Consider the following 24,052-nt stretch of genomic DNA (forward strand, 5'->3'; position numbering starts at 1 on the left):
CAATAGGGGAAAGTAAACTGTATTATATTTCCAATTTTTCTAATTCTACATTCAGTTCTTTTCTCTAATGAAATTTAATAAGGCTGAGATACTGAAGAACGACTAATATGACAAAAATGCAATTTATATCTAATGTAGTAAAATTTACAGAGATCGTTATCACCATTTTTAGTACCTTAGATACACTTGTTCTTCAAATAGCTGCCATAGCTATGTCTGGGCCAGGCTGAAACCAGGAGCCAAGAACTTCATCTGGGTCTCCTATATAGGTGCCAGGGGCCCAAGTACCTTGGCCATCTTCCCCCTCCCTTTCCAGGCACATTAAAAGCATTAAAAGGAAGACAGATTGAAAGCAGAGCAGCTGCAACCCAAACTGGCACTCTGATATGCGATGCTGGCATCCCAACTGGCAGCTTACCCACTGTGCCAAAACGCCGGCCCAAAGACACACTGGTCTTAAAATCAGGAGGAAGCTTTGCTAGTAACCCAGCCTATCGCCATCCTTATGAGACTGTATTTAACAACGCCACACTTCTGGATGACTTTCATTTCGGCCTGCTGTGGAAGTGTAAATCCCTATACAGACAGCTGCTTAAAGAGGCGTCTGGTGAGGATGCCACTGTAAAACCATTCTCCAGATACTCTGCAGTGCAGGCATCAGGACAGCAGTTTTCCAGATTCCTCTCCAAAATGTCCTCCAAGTCACTGATTGGCAATACATTTAAATACTATCCTCCAAATTGGAAATAACTTCAAATATATAAAACTAAATAGTTGGGCTAGTATGCACAAACCCAAGTTGGAAAGCTAGTTCCATAGGAATATATATGCCTAGAAAGGGAAGGAATCAATTGGTGATTTTAGCTAGAAGCTTCACCAGCTACAAAACCTCCCACAACAGAGACTGATAATACCCTGTGCTTCATCTTGTCATTCAAATACTTATATTCCATTGCATAATCTTTGGACTAGAGAAAGAAAAATGAAGAATATTTGTAATCTTGTAATGGAGTATCCACTTGCCTTTGAAAGGTTCACCAGTAAGAGTCCTGCATGTGCAACATTTGTAAGGATATACATTGAACCAACACTACTTCTCCTTCCTTTTAGAATTATAAAACACCTCTAACTCTTCAAATTATATTTATTGGTAGTTCAATTCTGAACATATTTAGCTTATGTATTTTGTTTAAGTACTTGGGAAAAACTGGATAGTGGTACTGAAATAGAAATGTAAGTTAGTCATTTAATGATGGATGTGTACAAACTGTTCTTTGGACCATAGGAGAGGCAGAGAATGAAAATATATATGTAGCTTTTGGATTGATTCATGTTTTATTTTTATTGGCTTGATCTTTAGAAACTGACTTAATCAGATATAAATATTTAGATTTTTTTTAAAGTTTTTAAAAGTTTTAAATGATTGGCCGGCGCCGTAGCTTAACAGGCTAATCCTCCGCCTTGCGGCGCCAGCACACCGGGTTCTAGTCCCGGTTGGGGCGCCGGATTCTATCCCAGTTGCCCCTCTTCCAGGCCAGCTCTCTGCTATGGCCCAGGAAGGCAGTGGAGGATGGCCCAAGTCCTTGGGCCCTGCACCCGCATGGGAGACCAGGAGAAGCACCTGGCTCCTGGCTTCAGATCAGCGAGATGCGCCGGCTGCAGCGGCCATTGGAGGGTGAACCAACAGCAAAGGAAGACCTTTCTCTCTGTCTCTCTCTCTCACTATCCACTCTACCTGTCCAAAAAAAAAAGTTTTAAATGATTGATGTCACAACATGCCTGGCTGCTTATGGACCCTGCTAAAAATGGTAAATCTTTCTTTTGAAACACAGGGAGGCACTCTGAGTTAATTCTATGTACAATTCTCCATTTGTTTTTTGAGTGATAAAGGGTAATATGAAACAAGGGGACATGGAAACGGTTTATAAGAAAAATAAGGCATTGTTTATGTGCATTTGACAACAATATTATTTATGACATTTGCTGATGTAGACTGCTAATGACAAGTTTGCTAAAAGGTATAAATATTTTAATGCAGGGTTATAGAAATGCAATTGTTAGAATAGCTCAATGATATATGTAAAACTTTTTTTTTTGGATTATTGTTGTGGATTTCCCCCCCAGGAGAAATTTAAGTGTAAAACTGTTATAAGGAATTTTATTTTATTTATTTTTTAAAAGAGTTATTTATTTGAAAGTCAGAGTTACACAGTGAGAGGAGAGGCAGAGAGAGAGAGAGAGAGAGGGAGGGAGGGAGAGAGGGAGGGAGGGAGGGAGGGAGGGATAGAGGTCGGTCGGTCTTCCATCAGATGGTTCACTCCCCAATTGGCCACCCGCAAGGATCAGAGCTGTGCTGATCTGAAGCCAGGAGCTAGGAGCCTCCTCTGGGTCTCCCACATGGGTGCAGGGGCCCAAGAACCCAGGCCATCCTCCACTGCATTCCCAGGCCATGGCAGAGAGCTGGATCAGAAGTGGAGCAGCCAGGTCTTGAACCAGCGCCCATATGGGATGCCGGCGCTTCAGGCCAGGGCATCAACCCACGGCACCACAGCACCTGCCCCATAAGGAATTTTATTAAGGCTGCTGTATATGGAATTTGTGAATGTTGATTTGAGTCTTCCTTATTTTAAAAATATGGTATACAATTTTGTTTTAACTATGGAATTTCAAATCAACTTCTATCAAAAAAAAAAAAAAAAAGACAAAGCCAAAAGTAAAATTTAATTTCAAAAGAACTTCAGTGATATTATACTGCTTAATTCTCTTGAGCATACAAATTTGATACACTGAAATAGACAGCAAGAATTAAATCATATATAGAGGAAAAGTGCCTTAAAAAGATCTTAAATTGGAGAAAATATTGGCAAATCATATATCTGATAAGGGAAAAAGGGCGACTATCCAAAATATATAAAGAACTCTTACAATGCAACAAAAAATCAAAATACCTACTTTAAAATGGGCAAAAAACATGAATAGATATTTCTCAAAAAAATACTAACAAGAGAAGGATGGCTAACAAGCAAATGAAAAGACAAAAAGTATCACCAATCAGAGCAGTCAAATCATACCACCTCTCACCCATTAGGATGACTACTGTCAAGAAACTAGAAACTAGGGGTAGGCATTTGGGATGTTCCTTAGGATGCTGGCATCCCTATCAAAGGGCCTGGGTTAGAGTCCTTGCTCTGCTTCTGATCTAGTTTCCTACTAACGCATATCTGATTCAGCAATCTCACCTTTGGGTGTACATCCCAAAAAACTGAAAATAGGTTTTGAAAAGATATTTCACACCTGCATTTACAGGGGGATTATTCATAAGTACCACATGGAGGAAGTAACTCAAATGATCAACAGTGGATGAATGGGTAAACAAAATGTAGAATATACAGAAATGGAATATTATTCAATCTTAAAAAGAAAGAAAATTATGTCACATGTCAAAGCATAGATCATCTTTGAGGGCATTATGTGAAATGAAATTAGCAAGCTACAAAAAGAGAAACACTCTGATTCCGCTTCTATGATGTATCTAAAGTAGTCAAATTCATAGAAACAGGCTTCGATACTGTGGCTTAGTAGGTTAAGCATCTCTGCCTGCAGCGCTGGCATCCCATATGGGCGCTGGTTCAGGTCCCGGCTGTTCCGCTTCCAACCCAGCTCCCTGCTGATGGCCTGGGAAAGCAGTAGAGGATGGCTCAAGTGCTTGGGCCCCTGCATCCACATGGGAGACACAGAAGCAGCTCCTGGCTCCCGGCTTCTAATCAGGCCAGCTCTGAGTGAACCAGGGGATGGAAGATATCCTTCTCTCTGTCTCTCCCTCTTTCTCTCCCTAACTCCACCTTTCAAAAAAAAATTGATATAGGGCCGGCGCCACGGCTCACTTGGTTAATCCTCTGCCTGTGGTGCCAGCATCCCATATGGGCGCCGGGTTCTAGTCCCGGTTGCTCCTCTTCCAGTCCAGCTCTCTGCTGTGGCCCAGGAGGGCAGTGGAGGATGGCCCAGGTGCTTGGGCCCCTGCAACCACATGGGAGACCAGGAAGAAGCACCTGGCTCCTGGCTTCGGATCAGCGTAGCGCCGGTCGTAGCTGCCATTTGGGAGGTGAACCAGTGGAAGGAAGACCTTTCTCTCTGTCTCTCTCTCACTGTCTATAACTCTGTCAAATTAAAAAAAAAATTGATATAGCACTAATGGAGTTATAAAGCATCTAGCATAGTACCAGATACATTCTACTTTGTTTCTATGAATCTGACTTCCTTAAATATCTTCTGTAAGTGAGAGCAGAGTGTTTGTCTTTTCGTAGCTTGCTTTTATGCTTTCTTCATCTCCTACAGCCTTCCTCATGCTCCAGGTATTGGCTTAAGTCACTATCTTTACCCATGTTAACTAGTCTCACTTTAATGAATATCATCACAACTCTCAAATGTAGAAGCCAAAATCCAGACTTTAGGGATTTTATGGCTTTTTGAAATATTGATTCCAAGGAGTAGGGGCTTTATCATCCAAACATTTGCAAAACAATTTGTTTAAAGAGGTCCATCTACGTTACTGGGTTGCCTGACTGTCCTTTACTTAAATGATAACAGTAATTAGGTACTAAAGCATGTTCCAAGTGCTTTACACACATTAATTCACTTAATTCTCACAACAATCTTCTGAAATGGGTTTTTATTATTCCCATTTTATAGATAAGAAGACAGTCACCAGGAAACTTGGAGGTCAGCCTGTGGTCACACTGATTCAAACCCTAGCACTCTGACACCAGATCACATGCTCTTAATCACTCTGCTCTACTGTCTTATGGGTTTAAAATTTTCTGTTCTGGTGTCTAATCTAGCAAGCAAAAACAAAAGCTGAAAAACATGGAATAGAACCGAAACATCGCATACTTCAAACCGCAAAAGATTTAAGATTAAATCAAAAACATGAAAGATAGTTCTAACATGCAAAATGTTATTAGATATGTCTAAAGTATGGCTTTTAAAGAAAAATAAGGGTCATTTTAAAACAGTCTCTTATAAATATCACATATCACTTGCTACTTCCCATTGGGAAAAAGCAATCAATACGCAATTAAGCTGCAAGGCAAATAAATTTATCTTTCACACACTGCTTCAACCTCAGAAAGATTGATCCAGCAAGACATCTTAAGGGGGACAAGGAGCCCAGTCAGTAGATGCCACCTCTAAATACTCAGCAATGGGAACCACTGCACAATGAATCAGAGCAGATGCTTGAGAAGGATCTTTGAGAGGTACCCAAACCACCATGGACCACACTGGAAGCAGTATTTACTTCAAATCAATACATTATGTTGAACAAAGACTAGATTTACATCTAGTTATGTGTTAGAATCAATGAAGCTGATTAATGGCTCTGAAAAAGCAATTAACTTCATTCTACTAATTAACTCAGATGTTTCTAAAGTTAAAAACCACAAAGTTTAAAGACTTTTAAGTTCTAACTTGAAAATGCCCATAATTCTAGAAGGTAGCATGCCGTTTATAGAATGAAGTCAAAGAGGATAAATACGGATAACTATAGGAAGCTGGCACTGTGATGTAGTAGGTTAGACCTCTGCCTATGGTACCGGCATCCCATATAGGCACTGGTTCACATCCCAGCTGTTCCTCTTCTGATTCAGCTCTCTGCCATGGCCTGGGAAAGCAGTGGAAGATGGTCCAAGTGCTTGGGCCCCTGCACCCGTGTGAGAGACCTGGAAGAAGTCCTGGCTTCACATCGGTCCAGTTCTGGCAGTTGTGGCCATTTGCGGAGTGAACCAGCAGATGGAAGACCTTTCTATCTGTAATTCTGCCTCTCAAATGGATAAATAAAATCTTTTAAAAAAAATTTAGGGGCCAGTGCTGTGGAGTAGCGGTTAAAGCCGCTGCCTGCAGTGCCAGCATCCCATATGAGCGCCAGTTCGTATCCCAGCTGCTCTACTTCCAATCCAGCTCTCTGCTATGGCCTGGGAAAGCAGTAGAAGACAGCCCAAGACCTTGGGCTCCTACACCCATGTGGGAGACCCGGAAGAAGCTCCTGACTCCTGGCTTCAGATTAGCGCAGCTCCAGTCATTGCGGCCAATTAGGGAGTGAACCAGCGGATGGAAGACCTCTCTCTCTGCCTTTCCTCTCTCTGTGTAACTCTGATTTTCAAATAAATTTTTTAAAAAATTGTACTTAAGAGGCCAGCACCGTGGCTCACTTGGTTAATCCTCCGCCTGCAGCGCCGGCATCCCATATGGGCGCCGGTTCTAGTCCTGGCTGCTCTCTTCCAGTCCAGCTCTCTGCTATGGCCCAGGAAGGCAGTGGAGGATGGCCCAAGTGCTTGGGTCCCTGCACCTGCATGGGAGACCAGGAAGAAGCACCTGGCTCCTGACTTCGAATCGGCGTAGTTCCAGCCATAGCGGCCATTTGAGGGGTGAACCAGCAGAAGGAAGACCTTTCTCTCTGTCTCTCTCTCTCTCACTAACTCTGTCAAATAACAAAAAAAAGTATTTAAAAAAGAAAGATAACTATGGTTCATTCCTCAGTTTTTATTATTGTTCTAAATAAAATGTGAACCTAGCTTGAAGCTCACCACAAATTGCTCTTCCTATCAGTGAACATTAATGAAGAAACTAATACAGAGGACTAGACACCTGGCCAAGTTCCAAAATACAGAAATGAATATGATCCCCACCCTATAGGAACTCATTCTAGCCAAAGAAATGTATACAAAAGATCTTTTCAATATACTGTGGTAATACAGTGATTACTTAATTGTATTATGTTTGAAATATATACTATATTGAAAGGAGATAAATGCTTTCTGTAGTATTCTGGAGAGGCAGTTTGTAGTCAGGGTAATTTAAAATGTTAAATACCCTCATAAGGCTTATTTAAAAAAAATGTAATTCACTGCCTGCCCCATGCCACCTCACTGCCAAGTTCACCTCTTTTAACTGTTTCAGAGGATATTACTCTAAGGTATTTTATACTTTTTTTTTTTTTAAGATTTTATTTATATATTTGAGAGGTAGAGTTACAGACAGAGAGGGAGAGACAGAAAGGTCTTCCGTCTGCTGGCCTGCTCCCCGATTGTCACAACTGCTAGAGCTGGGCCAATCCAAAGCCAGAGCCAGAAGCTTCTTCCAGGTCTCCCACACGGGTTCAGGGACCCAATCATTTGGGCCATCCTCTATTGCTTTCCCAGGCCATAGCAAAGAGCTGGATTGGAAGAGGAGGGGAGTAGCCAAGACTAGAACTGGCACCCATATGGGATGCTGGAGCTACAGGTGGACCCTTAGCCTACAATGCCACAGCACTGGTCCTGCTTATGTTATTTTTTATCTTCAAAATTTATCCCATACGTGGTCCCTTCCAACATTTCCACCATAAGTCCAAATCACCTTTATCTTGTTTGGTCTTTCTTAGTCTACTAACCACTCTCCCAACTTTCAATATGAACCGCCTTTAATTCTCTAAAAAACAACTAGACTGGTCTTCAAAAAATGAATATCAGATCCTAACACTCCATTATTTAAAATCCTCCACTGGTTTTAATGAACATAGAACAAATCCAAAGTACCTTTCTACATCCTACAAAGTTCTACGTAATTTAACTGCTGCTGCCATTTCTGGCCTCATTTCCTATACCCTTCCTGTCTCAATGGACTATGGCCAGCACCACTGGCTTTCCTGCTAGTTTCTGGAACTTCAAGCTCATGCACACCTCAGGGTCTCTACACTTGCCACTTATCCTACTTAAAACACTCTTCCAGGGCTGGTCCTGTGGCAAGGTGGGCAAAGCTGCAGCCTATAGCTCCAGCATCCCTTATGGATGACGGTTTGAGTTCCAGCTGTTCACTTCCGATTCAGCTCCTGGCTTATGTGCCTGGGAAAGCAGCAGAGGATAGCCCAAATCCTTGGGACCCTGCACCCACTTAGAGACCCAGAAGAAGCTCCTGGTTCTTGGCTTCGGATTGGCCCAGCTCTGGCTGTTGCAGCCATTTGGGGAGTGAACCAGCGGATAGATCTTTCTCTTTCTAACTCTGCATTTCAAATAAATAAATAAATCTTAAACAAAATACCCAACACTCTTCCCCAGATGTTCTCAACACTGGCTCCTTCTCATTCATGTCACTGCTTAGTAGTCACTCCCACAGAGGTTTCCCTCACCAGCTCACTCCCATGCTACCACTCCAATTACACTGAATTGGATCAACTTGGCTCACTTAGAGCTGTTGTCACCATACAAAATGGTTTCGTCTTTGCTGAAGTGTTTAAATTCCATAAAATTAAGAGATTTGTCTAACCTTCCGTCTACCTCATCTCGAGTGCCTACTTCTGTGGTAGCATAAACAAGAAGTTCAAAGAGTATTTGTTGACTTTGTTTCCACATTTGCAGAGGATCTGAATTACTTTGGAAACCTCATTTTTTAACAGAAGATTTCATAGTGAAAAACTTCCAACAGAAGATAAAATTAACAAACAAAAAATATAATGTTTCAAGAATTAGCAACTCTTAGTCAATTTTATTTCATTTATACCCCAAACCATCTTATTTCCTACCAGATTATTTTAAAGCATAACACAGATAACATACCACATATAAATATTCAGCTTGTATCTCTAAAAATAAAGACTTTTTATATATAATTGCAATATGAGGAATCTTTAAAAATCCACAAAATTCTGGGCACCTACAACCTAGAATTATCAGAATGTCTAGGGTGAGACTTGAGAATATGTATTTTTTCAAGTTTTCTTCAAATATTTGGATTCAGCCAGACTGTTAACATATCTAATGACTGACATAAGGGAATGGTTCTAAGAGGCTCAGAATTATCAGTTACATAAGGCATATCAACTAAATCACCAGTGAAATATCATTTAGAAAACAAACAGCTTGAGTTACAAGATCAAAGGAATATCAGAACCTAGAAAGAAAAAACTGTACAGAATGATGACTATAATAATGTACTGTATATTTCAAAATCTCTGCGTAGATTTTAAATGTTATCACCACAAAAAATAGCAAGCAAAGTGATGGATTTACTGATTAGCCATATTGTAAACATATGTGCAACTATCATATTGTACCCCATAAATACAAGCAATTATTTGTCAATTAAAAATAAAATCAAAAGAAAAAAGAAGTAGAATGAAACAGAATCAAAGAGACCTTACTTGGATATAGAAAGTGGTTGATTAAAATCTTCTTCCACAACAATGTTGCTCTCTTCAAAACTGGGAATATCAACTGCTTTTAAGGAAGATGCACTACCTGGAGGACTTGTGATTTCATTATTCATATCAACAGAAAAATCCATGTCCTCACTGGAAATCTTGGTATCATCCTGCTTCAGCTGAGGGTCTGGCTCTTCATCATCACCTGCTGCATTCCAAAACAAGCTAGCACCTGGAGGTTCAATGAGTTAACAGACACTGGAACAATCAGCTATACAAACAACACTCTGACAAACTTTTGTTAAGACTAGCTGTAGGGGCCGGTGCTGTGGCGTAGCAGGTAAAGCTGTTGCCTTCAGTGCCAGCATCCCATGTGGAATATGGTTCGAGTCCTGGCTGCTCCACTTTCGATCCAGCTCTCTGCTATGGTCTGGGAAAGCAGTAGAAGACGGCCCAAGTCCTTGGGCCCCTGCACCCAGAAGCGGTGCAGCTCCGGCCGTTTCGGCCATTTGGAGAATGAACCAGCAGATGGAAGACCTTTCTCTCACTCTATCTTTCAAATAAATAAATAAATAAATCTTAAAAAAAAAAAAGACAAGCTGTATTATTATTTTTTAAGTTATACAAGCGTCATGTATTTTAGCTGTATTATTTTAAGACAGTTACTTAGAACTGTTTTCAAATTTTATTTCCTCAGAAATGCCTAGAAGAGTTAGGCCAAAAAATAAATAAAATAAAAAATAAAAAACAGGGGCTGGTACTGTGGTGTATCAGGTGAAGCTGCCTGAAGCACCAGCACCCCACATGCATGCCAGTTGTGCCCCAGCTACTCCACTTCCTATCAACTCACTGTTAACGTTGCCTGGGAAAGTGGAGGAGCATGGTCCAAGAGCTTAAGCCCCTGAACTCATGGGGGAGACCAGGAAGAAGCTCGTGGCTCCTGGCTTAGCCCTGACCCAGCCCTGGCCACTGGGGCTATTTGGGGAGTGAACAAGTAGATGGAAGATTTGTCTCCCTTCTCTGCTGTCTCTCTAACTCTGCCTTTCAAATAAATAATAGATCTTAAAAAAAAAAAAAAAAAAACCAGAGGGCAAAGCCACTCTTCAAGAGGAGGGGCTCTGAAATGATCTGCTTTACATATTAAGCTTCTGAATATTAAGCTTCTGCAGATGTATGTTTGAAAATTACTGTGCTGGGGGCCAGCATTGTGATACAGCAGGTTAGGCTGCTACCTGCAATGTCAGCATCCCATATTCACTGCTTCACTTTTTTTTTTTTTTTTAAGATTTATTTTATTTATTTGAAAGCATTACAGAGAGAGGTAGAGACAGAGAGAGAGGTCTTCCATCTGCTGGTTCACTCCCCAGATGGCTGTAATGGCCAGAGCTAGGCCGATCCAAAACCAGGATCCAGGAGCTTCTTGCCGGTCTCCCACGTGGGTGCAGGGGCCCAAGGACTTGGGCCATCTTCAACTGCTTTCCCAGGTCATAGCAGAGAGCGGATTGGAAGAGGAGCAGCCGGGAGTAGAACCAGTGCCCATATGGGATACCGCCGCTTCAGGCCAAGCCTTTAACCTGCTGTGCCACAGTGCTGGCCCTACAATGCTTCACTTCTGATCCAGCTCCCTGCTAATACACCTGGGAAAGTATTGGAAGCTAGGCCAAGTGCTTGTGCCCTTGCCACCCATGGAGATGTGGATGGAGTTCCAGGCTCCTGACTTTGGCCTGGGCCCAGCCCTGGCTGTCTGTAGCCATTCTGAGAATGAATCAGTTGCTGGAAGATTCTCTCTCTCTTCTGGTAACTCTGCCTTTCAAATAAATAAATAAATCTTTAAAAAAGAATTGCTGCTCTGAGTAACAGGAGAAAATATATGAAACACAAGTCCCTAGGTTCTCTGGCTTTAAACTTTAAATATCTGACTACATTAGAGATGTGACAGATGTAAGTAGTACCAGGCAAGTATTTGTTTCTCAAACTTTATAGGCTAGGTACACATATTTTAGGATCTATTGCATGTATTAACTGTTGATGTTTTACTCTGAATTAATTCATTTTTACCAGGTTTTATCATTTCTCTGAAATCACAGACTTGATGTGCTGGTTATTTCTAATACTCATAAGAATAAATACATCTATAAAACATAAAATATTCATCTATATACCACCCTAAAACATCTTTTGCACCATAAACCGTCTACAATCTGCAACTTGAGAAATACTGCTACATGTAGTGGTTTAAGAAATGGTTAGTCAGGGTTACACTGTGGCATAGGTTAAACCTCCACCTGCGACACTGGTATCCTATGTGGGCACCAGTTCAAGTCTTGGCTGTTCCACTTCCAATCCAGCTCCCTACTGATGGCCTGGGAAAGCAGTGGAAGATGGCCAAAGTGCTTGGGCCCCTACACCTACGCCGGAGACCCAGAGGAGGCTCCTGGCTCCTGCCTTCAGATCAGCCCAGCTCCAGCAGTTGTGGCCATTTGAGGAGTAAACAGGTAGATGGAGGATCAATCTCTGTCTGTCCCTCTCTCTTTCTGTAACTCTGCCTTTCAAACAAATAAATCTTAAAAAAGAAGGAAGGAAGGAAGGAAGGAAGGAAGGAAGGAAGGGAGGGAGGGAGGGAGGGAGGGAGGGAGGGAGGGAGGAGAGAGAGAGGGAGGGAGGGAGGAAGGTGGGTTGGTTGGTCGGTTGGTTTAGGCATGTGTATTGGGTATTTGGTGCGGTGGTTAGAATGTGGCTTGAGGCCGGCGCCGTGGCTCAACAGGCTAATCCTCCGCCTTGCGGCACCGGCACACCGGGTTCTAGTCCTGGTTGGGGCGCCGGATTCTATCCCGGTTGCCCCTCTTCCAGGCCAGCTCTCTGCTATGGCCCGGGAAGGCAGTGGAGGATGGCCCAAGTCCTTGGGCCCTGCACCCCATGGGAAACCAGGATAAGCACCTGGCTCCTGGCTTCGGATCAGCGTGATGCGCCAGCCGCAGCAGCCATTGGAGGGTGAACCAACGGCAAAGGAAGACCTTTCTCTCTGTTTCTCTCTCTCTCACTATCCACTCTGCCTGTCAAAAAAAAAAAAGAGAATGTGGCTTGGAACACCTGCATCCCCATATTGGAGTGCCTGGGTTCCAGTTTGAGTTCTGCTTGCAATCCAGCTTCTTGCTAATGCACATCCCATTAGGCAGCAGATAATGGCTCAAGCAGCTGAGTCCCTGCATTTGGGGAGTGAACCAGTGGATGAAGACCTCTGTCTCTGTTGCTTCAAAAAATTTTTTCTTAAAAAAAAAAAAAAAACATGGTTAAAAAAACCAATGTTATGGCTCAGCAGGTTAAGCCACTGCTTGTGACATCAACATCCTATATTAGAGTGTAGATTCAAGTCCTGCTCTGCTTCTGATCTACCTTCCCGCTAATGCATCTGAGAAAGCAGTGGAAGACAAACCAAGTAGTTGGGTCCCTGCCGCCCATGTGGGAGACAGAATAGAGTTCTGGCTCAGCCTGAGCTAGTCCTGGCCGTTGAAGCAATTTGGGGAGTGAACCAGTGGGTGGAAGATCTCTCCATCTCTGTCACCATGCCTTTCAAATTAATAAATAAATCTTAAAACAAAAAGCAGGGGCCAGCATTGTGGTATAGCAGGTAACATCATTGCCTGCAGCACCAATATCCCATATGGGCACCAGTACATGTCCTGGTTGCTCCACTTCTGATTCAGCTTCCTGCTAATGGCCTGGAAAAAGTAGCAGAAGATGGCCCAAGTGTTTGGGCCCTCGCCACCCACATGCAAGCGAGGCCTAGAGGAAGCTCTTGGCTCCTGGCTTTGGCTCAGTGTTGGCCATTGTAGCCTTTTGGAGAGTGAACCAGCAGATGGAAGACCTCTCTCTCCCTCTTTCTGTAATTCTGCCTTTCAAATAAGTAAATAAAAATATTTAAAAATACTAAAAAAAGAAAAGTAGCAAAGCCAAAGTATCATGTTATGTAGGCTTGTATCTGTGTCCAGGTATAGTTTTATTTCATAAAGACTAAAAATTACACAGGCTTAAACAAGTCACCTTAGTTTAGGTTCTATTGTACTGTGCACCAATTTCAATGTGAATATTCAAAAATCAGGTAAGAAAAGTATTTTATATTTATTTATTTTTTTGACAGGCAGAGTGGATAGTGAGAGAGAGACAGAGAGAAAGGTCTTCCTTTTTGCCGTTGGTTCACCCTCCAATGGCTGCTGCGGCTGGCGCATCACGCTGATCCGAAGCCAGGAGCCAGGTGCTTCTCCTGGTCTCCCATGCGGGTGCAGGGCCCAAGGACTTGGGCCATCCTCCACTGCCTTCCCGGGCCATAGCAGAGAGCTGGCCTGGAAGAGGGGCAACCGGGATAGAATCCGGCGCCCCGACCGGGACTAGAACCCGGTGTGCCGGTGCCGCAAGACGGAGGATTAGCCTGTTAAGGCACGGCACCAGCCAAGAAAAGTATTTTAAAAAATCCTTTTAAGATGCATAAGTTTTAAGTTCATAAAAAATACAGAAGAAATTACCTGTGCTCACAGCAATGCTTACACTTTTTTTCATCTGCAAGCCAAGGGAAGGCTGTGCTTCCATGGAAACCGGCTCCATTTGTCTCGCAGCTTGCACTGCGTTTTCAACACTGGTTGTCTTAGAGGAAGCGGACTGCAGAGACTGTGCTGCTAATAAACGCTCGATCTGTATCAATTAAAGGCACATTTTAAATTGACGGTGAAGTAATCAACAAAAAGTGGCAGCAGCAGAGTCTAATAATGAATTCTAAAGTGATCCAATAACTGACTTTAAATTATTTTCTCATATTTCAATTACATCACATCATGAAACATTTAATGTAGAAAATTATCAATTATTAAAAAGAACTTTAAACTAAGTATAAATTTAAAAGTGAAACAAAGATGTTTAGTATTCATAAACTGACATGTAAGAAAAGTCTCAAATGGCTAATAATTCAAATCAACATTTTATTACTATTTCACTTATAAATCAAAAGATTGGGGGTGTACGCTGGAGGTGAACATTTCACGTAAGATTCTTCTTATGAAGGTTAATCAGAAATGCCTATGCTATAAATGGAAATATTAAGAATATTTGATATGGTGTGGGTGTAGCAGGTGCCTGCATCTCCTATCAGAGTGCCTGGTTCAAGTCCTGGGACCTCTGCTTCCAAACCAGCTTCCTACTAGTGCATCCTGGGAGGCAGCCAATGATGGCCTAAGTACTTAGGCCCCTACCACCCCACGGGAGACCAGGATGGAATTACAGCTTCCTGGTTTTGGCCTGGACCAGCTCCAGCTGTTGGGAGCATTTGGAGATGAACCAGTGGATGGAAGACTTCTTTCTTGGTCACTCTGCCTTTCAAGTACATAAAAACAACTAAACATCTTAAAAATAGCTAACACTGGGAGCCGGTGCTGTGGTAGAGGTTGATCCTCTGCCTGTGGTGCCAGCATCCCATATGGGAGCTGGTTCTAGTCCCGGCTGCTCCTCTTCCGACTCAGCTCTCTGCTGTGGCCTGGGAAAGCAGTAGAAGATGGTCCAAGTGCTTGGGCCCCAGCACCCACGCAGGAGACCTGGAAGAAGCTCCTGGCTCCTGGCTTTGGATCAGCTCAACTCCAGCCACTGTGGCCATTTGAGGAGTGAACCAGGGGCTGGAAGACCTCTGTTTCTTCCTCTCACTGAATGTAACCCTATCTCCCAAATAAATAAATAAAATCTTAAAAAAAAAAAAAAAAAAAAAAGCTAATACTAGGGCTGGCGCTAGTGCAGGCATCCCCTATGGGAGCCGGTTTGAGTCCTGACTGCTCCAGTTCCAATCCAGCTTCCTGCTAAGAAGAAGGCCAATTTGGGGCCCCTGAGCCACTTGGGAGACCAGGAAGAAGCTCCTGGCTCCTGGCTTTGGATCGGCCCAGCTCCAGCCATTGTGGCCATCTAGAGTAAACCAGCGGAAGTGGAAGATCTCTTTCTCTCACTCTGCCTCTCTGTAACTCTGCCTTTCAAATAAATAAATCTTAAAAAAATATATATATATATATATATGGTACTGTAAAAATTATAAGAAAAATAAGGACAGAAAGTGAGAGTGAGGGAGGGTAGGTTAGGAAGTACCATTATGATGGCCAGCGCTGCGGCTCACTAGACTAATCCTCCACCTGTGGCGCCAGCACCCCAGGTTCTAATCCTGGTTGGAGTGCCAGATTCTGTCCCGGTTGCCCCTCTTCCAGTCCAGCTCTCTGCTGTGGTCCAGGAGTGCAGTGGAGGATGACCCAGGTTCTTGGGCCCTGCACCCGCATGGGAGACCAGGAAGAGGCACCTGGCTCCTGGCTTCGGATCAGCGCAATGTGCCGGCCGTGGCGACCACTTGGGGGGTGAACCAACGGAAAAAGGAAGACCTTTCTCTCTCTCTTTCTTTCTCTGTCTAACTCTGCCTGTCAAATAAATAAATAATAAATAAAAATAAAATTGTATATATGAAATACACAAAATTTATTCCCTTTGTATAAATAAAAATTATTTTAAAAAATCATATATGGTTTTTATGACAATCCTGTGAAGACTGTACTACTATTAAATACATTTTACAACTAAGAAAATTTATAGCACAGAAAAGTTGTTACTTGTCCATGTCAAATAACTAGTAAGTAGCAAAGCTGAGATCCAAATACTAAAATCCTTCCTACTCTTCCTTATTTATTTAAGATTTATTTTATTTATTTGAAAGGCAGAGTGACAAAGAGAGAGGGAAAGACAGAGAGAAAGAGATCTTTCATCTGCTGTTTTACTCCCCAAATGGCTGCAATGGCTGGGACTAGGACAGGTTGAAGCCAGGAGCTTGGATTCTGTCTGGGTCTCCCATGTGGCTGGCAGGGGCTCATGTACTTGATCCATCTTCCACTGATTTCTTAGGTACATTAGCAGAGAATGGATGGAAGTGGAGCAGCTGAAATCTGAATGGGGTACCCCAATATGGGATGTTAGCATCATAGGTGGCAGCTTATTTATCCCACTGGGTAAAACATCCTTCTTCTTCCTTAAATTAGTATATAATTCACATGTCATAAAATCCACTGCTTTAAAATGTACAATTCAGTGGTTTTAGTATCTTCATTAAGTTTGCAACCATCCCCAGTATTTAATTCCAGAGTACTACTCCTAAAAAAACTCAGGGCCCGGCTGGCGCCGTGCCTTAACAGGCTAATCCTCCGTCTTGCGGCACCGGCACACCGGGTTCTAGTCCCGGTTGGGGAGCCAGGTTCTATCCCAGTTGCCCCTCTTCCAGGCCAGCTCTCTGCTATGGCCCGGGAAGGCAGTGGAGGATGGCCCAAGTCCTTGGGCCCTGCACCCGCATGGGAGACCAGGAGAAGCACCTGGCTCCTGCCTTCGGATCAGCACGATGCGCCGGCTGCAGCGGCCATTGGAGAATGAACCAACGGCAAAAAAGGAAGACCTTTCTCTCTGTCTCTCTCTCACTATCCACTCTGCCTGTCAAAAACAAAAAACAAAAAACTCGGGGCCCATTAGTAGTCACCCCACCTTGCCCATTTCCCAGTCTCCGTCAACCACTAATATATTTTCTTTCTTTAGGAATTTGCCTATTCTGGACATTTTATATATAAACAGATCCATATAATATACAGCTTTGTATCTAGTTTCACTCAGCATATTTTCAAGGTTGTAGCATTTATCAATACTTTATTGATTCTGATTGCTGAGTAATATTCCATTTACAGATATGCCACATTGTGTTTATCCATCAGTAGGAAGACATCTGGGTTGTTTATAGTTTAAACTAAAATGAATAATGTTGCTACAGATATTTATACACAGGGCTTTTTGCAGAAATTTTTTTTCATCTCTCTTGAGTATATATGCAGAAGTAAAAGAATCTCCCTTTTAAACCACTGATTTATTTCCTTATAAATGGCACTAATCACATTAATTTTAGAGGATTAACCTTATTAATATACAAAAATAAATATTATCAGTAAACTATTAAGGTTGGTTGAAATATAAACACATAAAAAATAATTACTGAAAAGAGTTGGTAGTTTTTAGGAAACCAAAAATTTAACAGAACAAAGAAAGTTCCAAACAAACCTGGGCCTGAAGTAGTCTCAGCTGTCTGTCTTGTTCTGTGAGGAACCGATATGCATCTGGAGTCAGGCCCATCATGCCATTATCAGACTCAGTCTTGGGTGTGTGAATGCACACTGCACAGGGCTGTGGATTAGATGAATCTACACATGAAGGCAATTTTGTCACAGGCGATGGTTCTATATTGCTGCAGGGAGAACAACTGCCCATACCTCCCTGAGGTCTCAAGGCTATTGGACTACTTGAAGAGTACAAGGCATTATGGCACATAGCAGGACATCCATTTGGGTGAAATAAAGAAGGCTTTTGAAGAGCTTCAGATTGCAGGTCTTGAACTGATCCTACTTTATTTATTCCTTGCCAAGAATTTACTGGACTACACTGAATATGGCCATGATGCTGACAACAACTGCAAACATTTGTGGGATAGTAAGATGGTGGGGGTGCAGCGGGTATATGAAGTTCCATCGGTCTTCTCAAATTATGGGGTGAAAAAATAAAATTGTGTGGGTGAGGCTGCGGAGCAAGAGAAGACTGTCTAGAATTGAATGTAGAAGGCCTCAGGGGATACTCTTCTTTTGGTACAGTTCCAGCAGAAACTGCTTGAAGCTTTTCAGATGTATCAGGAGATGGCCCATTAGGAGAAGATGGTATGACAACATTCCCAATGTAAGGGTTCCCTTTCGCACAGGTAGATGGCTGTCTTACTTTGCAATGTCTCAAAGGAGCAGTGACTTGCTTTAACTGATTTGATAGCTGTCTCAGGGAAGGTTCTCCAGGTTCAAAGCTGTGTTTCTCATCACAGAGCTGGGGTTGCAATGGCCTCAAGTGTTCAGAGTGGTTCATTAACAAGGGAGGATTTTCATCATTCACCATTTCCAGTGGATTAGGCAGAGGCTTTGATTCTATAACACTGCCATCCAACACAAATGAAAGTTCAGGAACTGATGGTTGAATCTTCGAAACCTATAAATGAGACAGAAGAACAAAAAATGTATTTTTAAGGGGAAAATGTGCATATTACTTTCCTTAGACTGGGATTACACATATTATATCCGATTATGTATTAAAAAGTATTCATTATTTAGATCATAAATAAATATCTACTGGGCATCTTCAACATGCTAGGCACTAGGAATACAACTGTGAACAAAATAAATAAGGCTCTTACCCTCTGAATGTAACTAAACATTTCACATGCTTATTTAATAATTGAATGCCTTTTACTGAAATACTGATTAACACTGCCTAGATTACAGAACATGGGAAACTATGCAACAGACATTTTTACTCAGCGAAAAAATTTATCACACATAGAATGCTTCAACAAATCTAGCAGCAAATAATGTTTATACATCCTTAACAAAGAATCTTCAAATAAATATTTCAAAATATTTCTCCATTAAGCGAAGTCACTCACTCCTATTCCTCCTACTGATATCAAAAGAGCTGAAAGACAGCAAACTGACTGTGATGAATTTGGTCATAAATTGCAGTTTTTAAAAACCTATCCCATTCCTTTTTCTTCTCAAATAAGCAACAGTCCAATAAAGGTAAACAACAAATCTAAAATAGCCTTCTGGTAGACTACAGTCAAAAAGCTATGGGCTGGTGCCACAGCTCACTTGGCTAATCCTCTGCCTGCGGTGCTGGCACCCCGGGTTCTAGTTCCAGTTGGGATACTGGTTCTGTCCCGGTTGCTCCTCTTCCAGTCCAGCTCTCTGCTGTGGCCCGGGAAGGCAGTGGAGGATGGCCCAACTGCTTGGGCCCTGCACTCGCGTGGGAGACTGGGAGGAAGCCATGGCAACCATTTGGGGGGTGAACCAACGGAAAAGGAAGACTTTTCTCTCTGTTTCTCTTTCTTACTGTCTAACTCTGCCTGTCCAAAAAAAAAAAAGCTATGACAGGGGTTATTAGTAATTAACCTCTGAGAACAAGCAGGATATTTTCTAATATGATAATAAAAACCAACATCAAGCTGTGGTTAGAGAAAAATGTTCAATCTATATGGCTGTTAAAAGCACCAGATTCTGGGGCTGATGCTGTGGCGTAGCAGGTAAAGTCACCCCCTGCAGTGTCAGCATCCCATGTGGGCGCCAGTTCGGGTCCTGGCTGCTCCACTCCAGATCCAGCTCTCTGCTGTGGCCTGGGAAAGCAGTAGAAGATGGCCCAGTTCCTTGGGCCCCTGCACCCACGTGGGAGATCCAGAAGGAGTTCCTGGCTCCTAGCTTTAGATCGGCGCAGCTCCAGCTGTTGCAGCCAATTGGGGAGTGAACCAGTGGATGGAAGACCTCTCTCTCTTTCTCTGCCTCTCCTTCTCTCTCTGTGTAACTCTTTCAATTGAATAAATAAATCTTAAAAAAAAAAAGAAAGCACCAGATTCTGAAATTAAACATCCTAAATTAGAATCCTACCTTTACTACATTTCACATGCTTATTTAATAACTGAATGCCTTTGTGTGATTTTCAGCAGGAAACTTAACCAATCTATGCCCCAGTTTTCTCTAGGAATAATAATTATGTACTTATTATATTTATATATCACTACATATATATATACCTGTGAGATATCTATCTATCCATATATATATATATAGAGAGAGAGAGAGAGAGAGAATCACATATACGTTAGAGTGACATTTAAATAAGCTTGTGTCATATTCAGTGCTTTAACATGAAAAGACTTAGGTCTCTAACCACAAAGGTGAACTCGTTATAAGATCAGTGATACCTTCTGACTCACTGGATGAGGACTAGGAATTGGTCTTGGAGAAAAATCTTCATCTTCAACACCAGAGTCCTGATCATTTACTGGCATTTTCCCAGGAGATAACTTTTGGGAAGATCTAGAAGTAGAAGGAGAGACAAAAAACAAAAAACAAAAAACAAAAAAAAAAACCTGAAGTAATCTAGCATTCTTCCCTTTTTTTTAAATTGAATAAAGTCAATTTAATAAATTACAGTGGTATTTGCATCACTTAATTTAATATCTGAAACCATAGATTATTTTCTCTTTCAGTTCAATCTCAATGTCAGATGACCAGCAAAGCTGGTCTAGTCAGATTCATGATTAATAAACTTCCCCTTATGCTAGATCATGTTAGGTTTAACCCCATATTGTTAATGTCACAAGAATCAACAGTTAGTGAGCATCTTTTGGTTGACTACTTCAGAAATAAATAAGACACATGCTGTCAAAAAGTTCATAATCTGGTGATAGAAATATATACCCACTGTACTAAATATTAAATAGCATGAAGTTAAGAAGGAAAACCAGGGGCAAGCGTTTCCCCTTGTGCTTAAGATGCAGGTTAAGGTTCTTAGTTCTTCATTGAGATGCTGCTTGGCCCGTCAGGTGTACCCTCTGCATTATTACTTTCCACTGACCTTTAATAACACTCCATCAAAAAAAAAAGATGCAGGTTGAGACATTCACATGTACCTGAGTTCAAGTGCCAGCTCCATACCTGATGGCTTCCTGCTTATGAGGAAGGAACCTGCAAGGCAGCAGGTGATGGCTCAAGCAGTTGGGTCCTTGCCACCCATGTGGGAAACCTGGATTAAGTTTCTGGGTCCCAGCTTTGGACTGGCCCAGCCTGAGCTCTTGTATCCATTTGGAGAATGAACCAGTAGATGGAGTTTGCCTGTATGTCTCTCTCTGTGTATCTTTTTCTTTGTCTAATAATTTAAAAAAAAAAAAAAGAAACCCAAACATGGAACTACATTTTCCTATATATTTGTATCTTTGGTGGGAAAATACTTTGAGAAATTGAGGCATCACCTCCCATTTAGTAAGTTGTAGTCATTGTATCACAGGTAGCATGCCTCAGCAGAACACAACAAAATTTGGCAGAGTTTCAAAAGCAGAATTAAGGGGTTTTTTTTAATGATTTATTTTATTTATTTAAAAGACAGAGTTACAGAGAGAGGTAGAGACAGAGAGAGAGGTCTTCCATCCGCTGGTTCACTCCCCAATTGGCCATAATGGCTGCAGCTGTGCCGATCCAAAGCCAGGAACCAGGAGCTTCTTCCGGGTCTCCCACGTAGGTGCAGGGCCCAAGCACTTGGGCCACCTTCTACTGCTTTCCCAGGCTGTAGCAGAGAGCTGGATTGGAAGCGAAACAGCTGGGACTAGAACTGGCACCCATATGGGATGCCAGCGCGTCAGGCCAGGGTTTTAACTTGCTGCACCACAGCGCTGGCCCCTGAATTAGGGTTTAAAACTAAGATTTAGGGCTGGTGCTTTGGCTCAGCCTTATCTCTGTGTAATTGTCTTTCAAACAAATAAATACATTTTTAAAAAATTTTAAAAGAAACTTCAATATTTAGAACAGTACATGCGGGGGCCGGTGCCATGGCTCACTTGGTTAGTCCTCTGCCTGCGGCACCGGCATCCCATATGGGTGCCGGTTCTAGTCCCAGCTGCTCCTCTTCCAGGCCAGCTCTCTGCAATGGCCCGGGAAGGCAGTGGAGGATGGCCCAAGTGCTTGGGCCCCTGTACCTGCATAGGAGACCAGGAGCAAGCACCTGGCTCCTGGCTTCGGATCGGCGCAGTTCCAGCCATTTGGGGGGTCAACCAACAGAAGAAAGACCTTTTCTCTGTCTCTCTCTCTCACTGTCTATAACTCTACCTGTCAAATAAAAAAAAAATTAAAATAGAATAGTACATGCATCAAGTTTTTCATATCATAAACTAGTAATAGGATGCATTAGGAAAAAGGGAAGATAAACCAAAAGGAAGCTCCTGCATCCTGTATACTCCTCAGGATACTCCTTGGTAGCAAGGAGAACAGAAAACTCCAGGCAGATTTGAAGATATCAGAGGAGACTTGCCCTAAAACTTAGTAACCTGGAAAAGCAGACACAGAAATCTTTCTGTGCAAGTATTGCAGCAAAGCAACCAGAATGTCTGTATGGTATGCTTAGGCACCTGCACCAGTTCCCCAAAGAACTCACCCAACATTCAAGAATGACATGGAAAATATAGAGTGACATCCCATGTGCTCAGTGTGGCATGAACATGACAGAAAACTAGTGACCTGAAAAGTGTCAAAGGAGATGCAGAGGAACCTACATAAACTTGTGAATACTAGCTGTAAATGAAAACACCTCAGGCTGGCACAATGGCACAGTGGATAATGCTGCAGCCTGCAGTGCTGGCATCCTATATGGGCACTGGTTTGAGACCTAGCTGATCTTCCAATCCAGCTCTCTGCTATGGTGTGGGAAAGTAGAAGATGGCCCAAGCCCTTGGGCCCCTGCACCCACGTGGGAGAACCAGAAGCTCCTGGCTCCAGACTGGCGCAGCTCTAGCCACTATGGCCATCTGGGGAGTGAACTAGTAGATGGAAGACCTCTCTCACTCTCTCTGCCTCTGCCTTTTAAATAAATAAATACATCTTTAAAAAAAAAAAAAAAAAAAAAACAAAAAACCTCAACAGGGACAGGTATTTGGCTTGGAGTTAAAACTCAAGTTAAGATATCCATGTCCCAAGCTTACTGTACAGGAGTTATGTCACAGTGTCTTACGTTGTAGGACCTGACACAGAACTGTGTGCCTGTTTCCTTATCATTTGTATTGATACTAACTTTTATTTATGTTTATGGAAAGAAATAAAAAGTATGATACTTGAGTTTTGCCCTCTCTTAATTTCAAAAATTAAAAGACAGTGATTTCATTATATGAAATTTAGTTTAGAGACTGTTGCTTCATTAATATAAACAACTTTCAGCAACATGCAACTGTTTAACAGCATTTCTCCATTTAATGAAAACTAAAATAAAAATGTTCTAGAGCTAATTCTAGTGAAATTTATCAGTATTTGCATATTGTAAAATTTTTGGCCTCCATATTTTATAGTTGAAAGTCTTTTCATACTTGATGACATCTATGGAAATATTGATTAAATATCAATGAGTAAAATGTCCTTTCGAGTGAGTGCCTTCTAAATATTGATGTGATGAAATGAAATATAGGCAAAACTAACCAAATTGGCTAAAATAGACTAAACTCCATCTTCTTGTTGAATTAATATTTTTTCTAAGATCAATTTCACTTTATGTTTTTGGATAGACATTGTTGGAAATCTTAAAATTGAAAGTTGTCTGATTAAATCTTTCTGGAATAGTCATGACCAAAAAGGGGAAACAAAAATAGCCCACGGTACAGTAATTTAGGATTTACGTATTTAACTCCATACTCATTTGTGAAGAAGTCTTTCAGACTGAAGTTGGTTTGAAGATAAATTTTATTTCTTCGATAGTCTTTCTGCTATTCGAACCATGTATGCCTTTTTATTAGAAACTAATAAATGTTCTGTGTTAGTTAATGAGAGTGTATTGCTGCTGTTCTCTCATTGTGAAATGAATATGAGAATGTTTAATTTCTCAGGGAGTACTAAAGCTGTACAGATGTTGAGAACCTGAAAAATTAAAATAATTACTGGAAATAAAAAAAAAAAAAAAAAGATATCCATGTCCCATATCGGAATACCTAGGTTGGATACTTAGCCCTGTTCTTGACGTCAATGCAGACCCTGGGAGGCACTGGGAGACCTGGATTGAGTTCCTAGGCTCTCAGCTTCAGTCCCCAGCTCAGGGCCATTGCAGGAATCTAGAGTCAACACGCAGCTGAGAGTGTTCTTGCTCTCCATCTCTCAGTCTCTCAATTAAGTAAATCTCCTCAGAGACACAGCAACATAGATGTATGATTACCACATGACCCCTTATCATCAGTATTGGTACACCACTACACATAACCCCAGAGGAAAGGAGATGAAG

The 24,052-nt window shown here is 41.9% G+C and overlaps 1 protein-coding gene across 9 annotated transcripts in view; it reads right to left on the minus strand.

Moving 5' to 3' along the window:
• The window catches only part of STIL (STIL centriolar assembly protein), a 70,468-nt gene that overhangs the window by 14,496 nt on the left and 31,920 nt on the right, over nt 1–24,052 (minus strand). For all 9 annotated transcript variants that reach the window (XM_062191283.1, XM_062191284.1, XM_062191279.1 and 6 more), the window contains 4 exons: nt 20,004–20,118; nt 17,276–18,238; nt 13,693–13,858; nt 9,173–9,404 (listed from right to left, as the gene is read on the minus strand). In XM_062191283.1, the coding sequence (XP_062047267.1) occupies nt 9,173–9,404; nt 13,693–13,858; nt 17,276–18,238; nt 20,004–20,118 (1,476 nt within the window). The remainder of the gene's footprint in view (nt 1–9,172; nt 9,405–13,692; nt 13,859–17,275; nt 18,239–20,003; nt 20,119–24,052) is intronic.

Source organism: Lepus europaeus, chromosome 5 (assembly GCF_033115175.1).
Source record: "Lepus europaeus isolate LE1 chromosome 5, mLepTim1.pri, whole genome shotgun sequence".
NCBI lineage: Eukaryota > Metazoa > Chordata > Mammalia > Lagomorpha > Leporidae > Lepus > Lepus europaeus.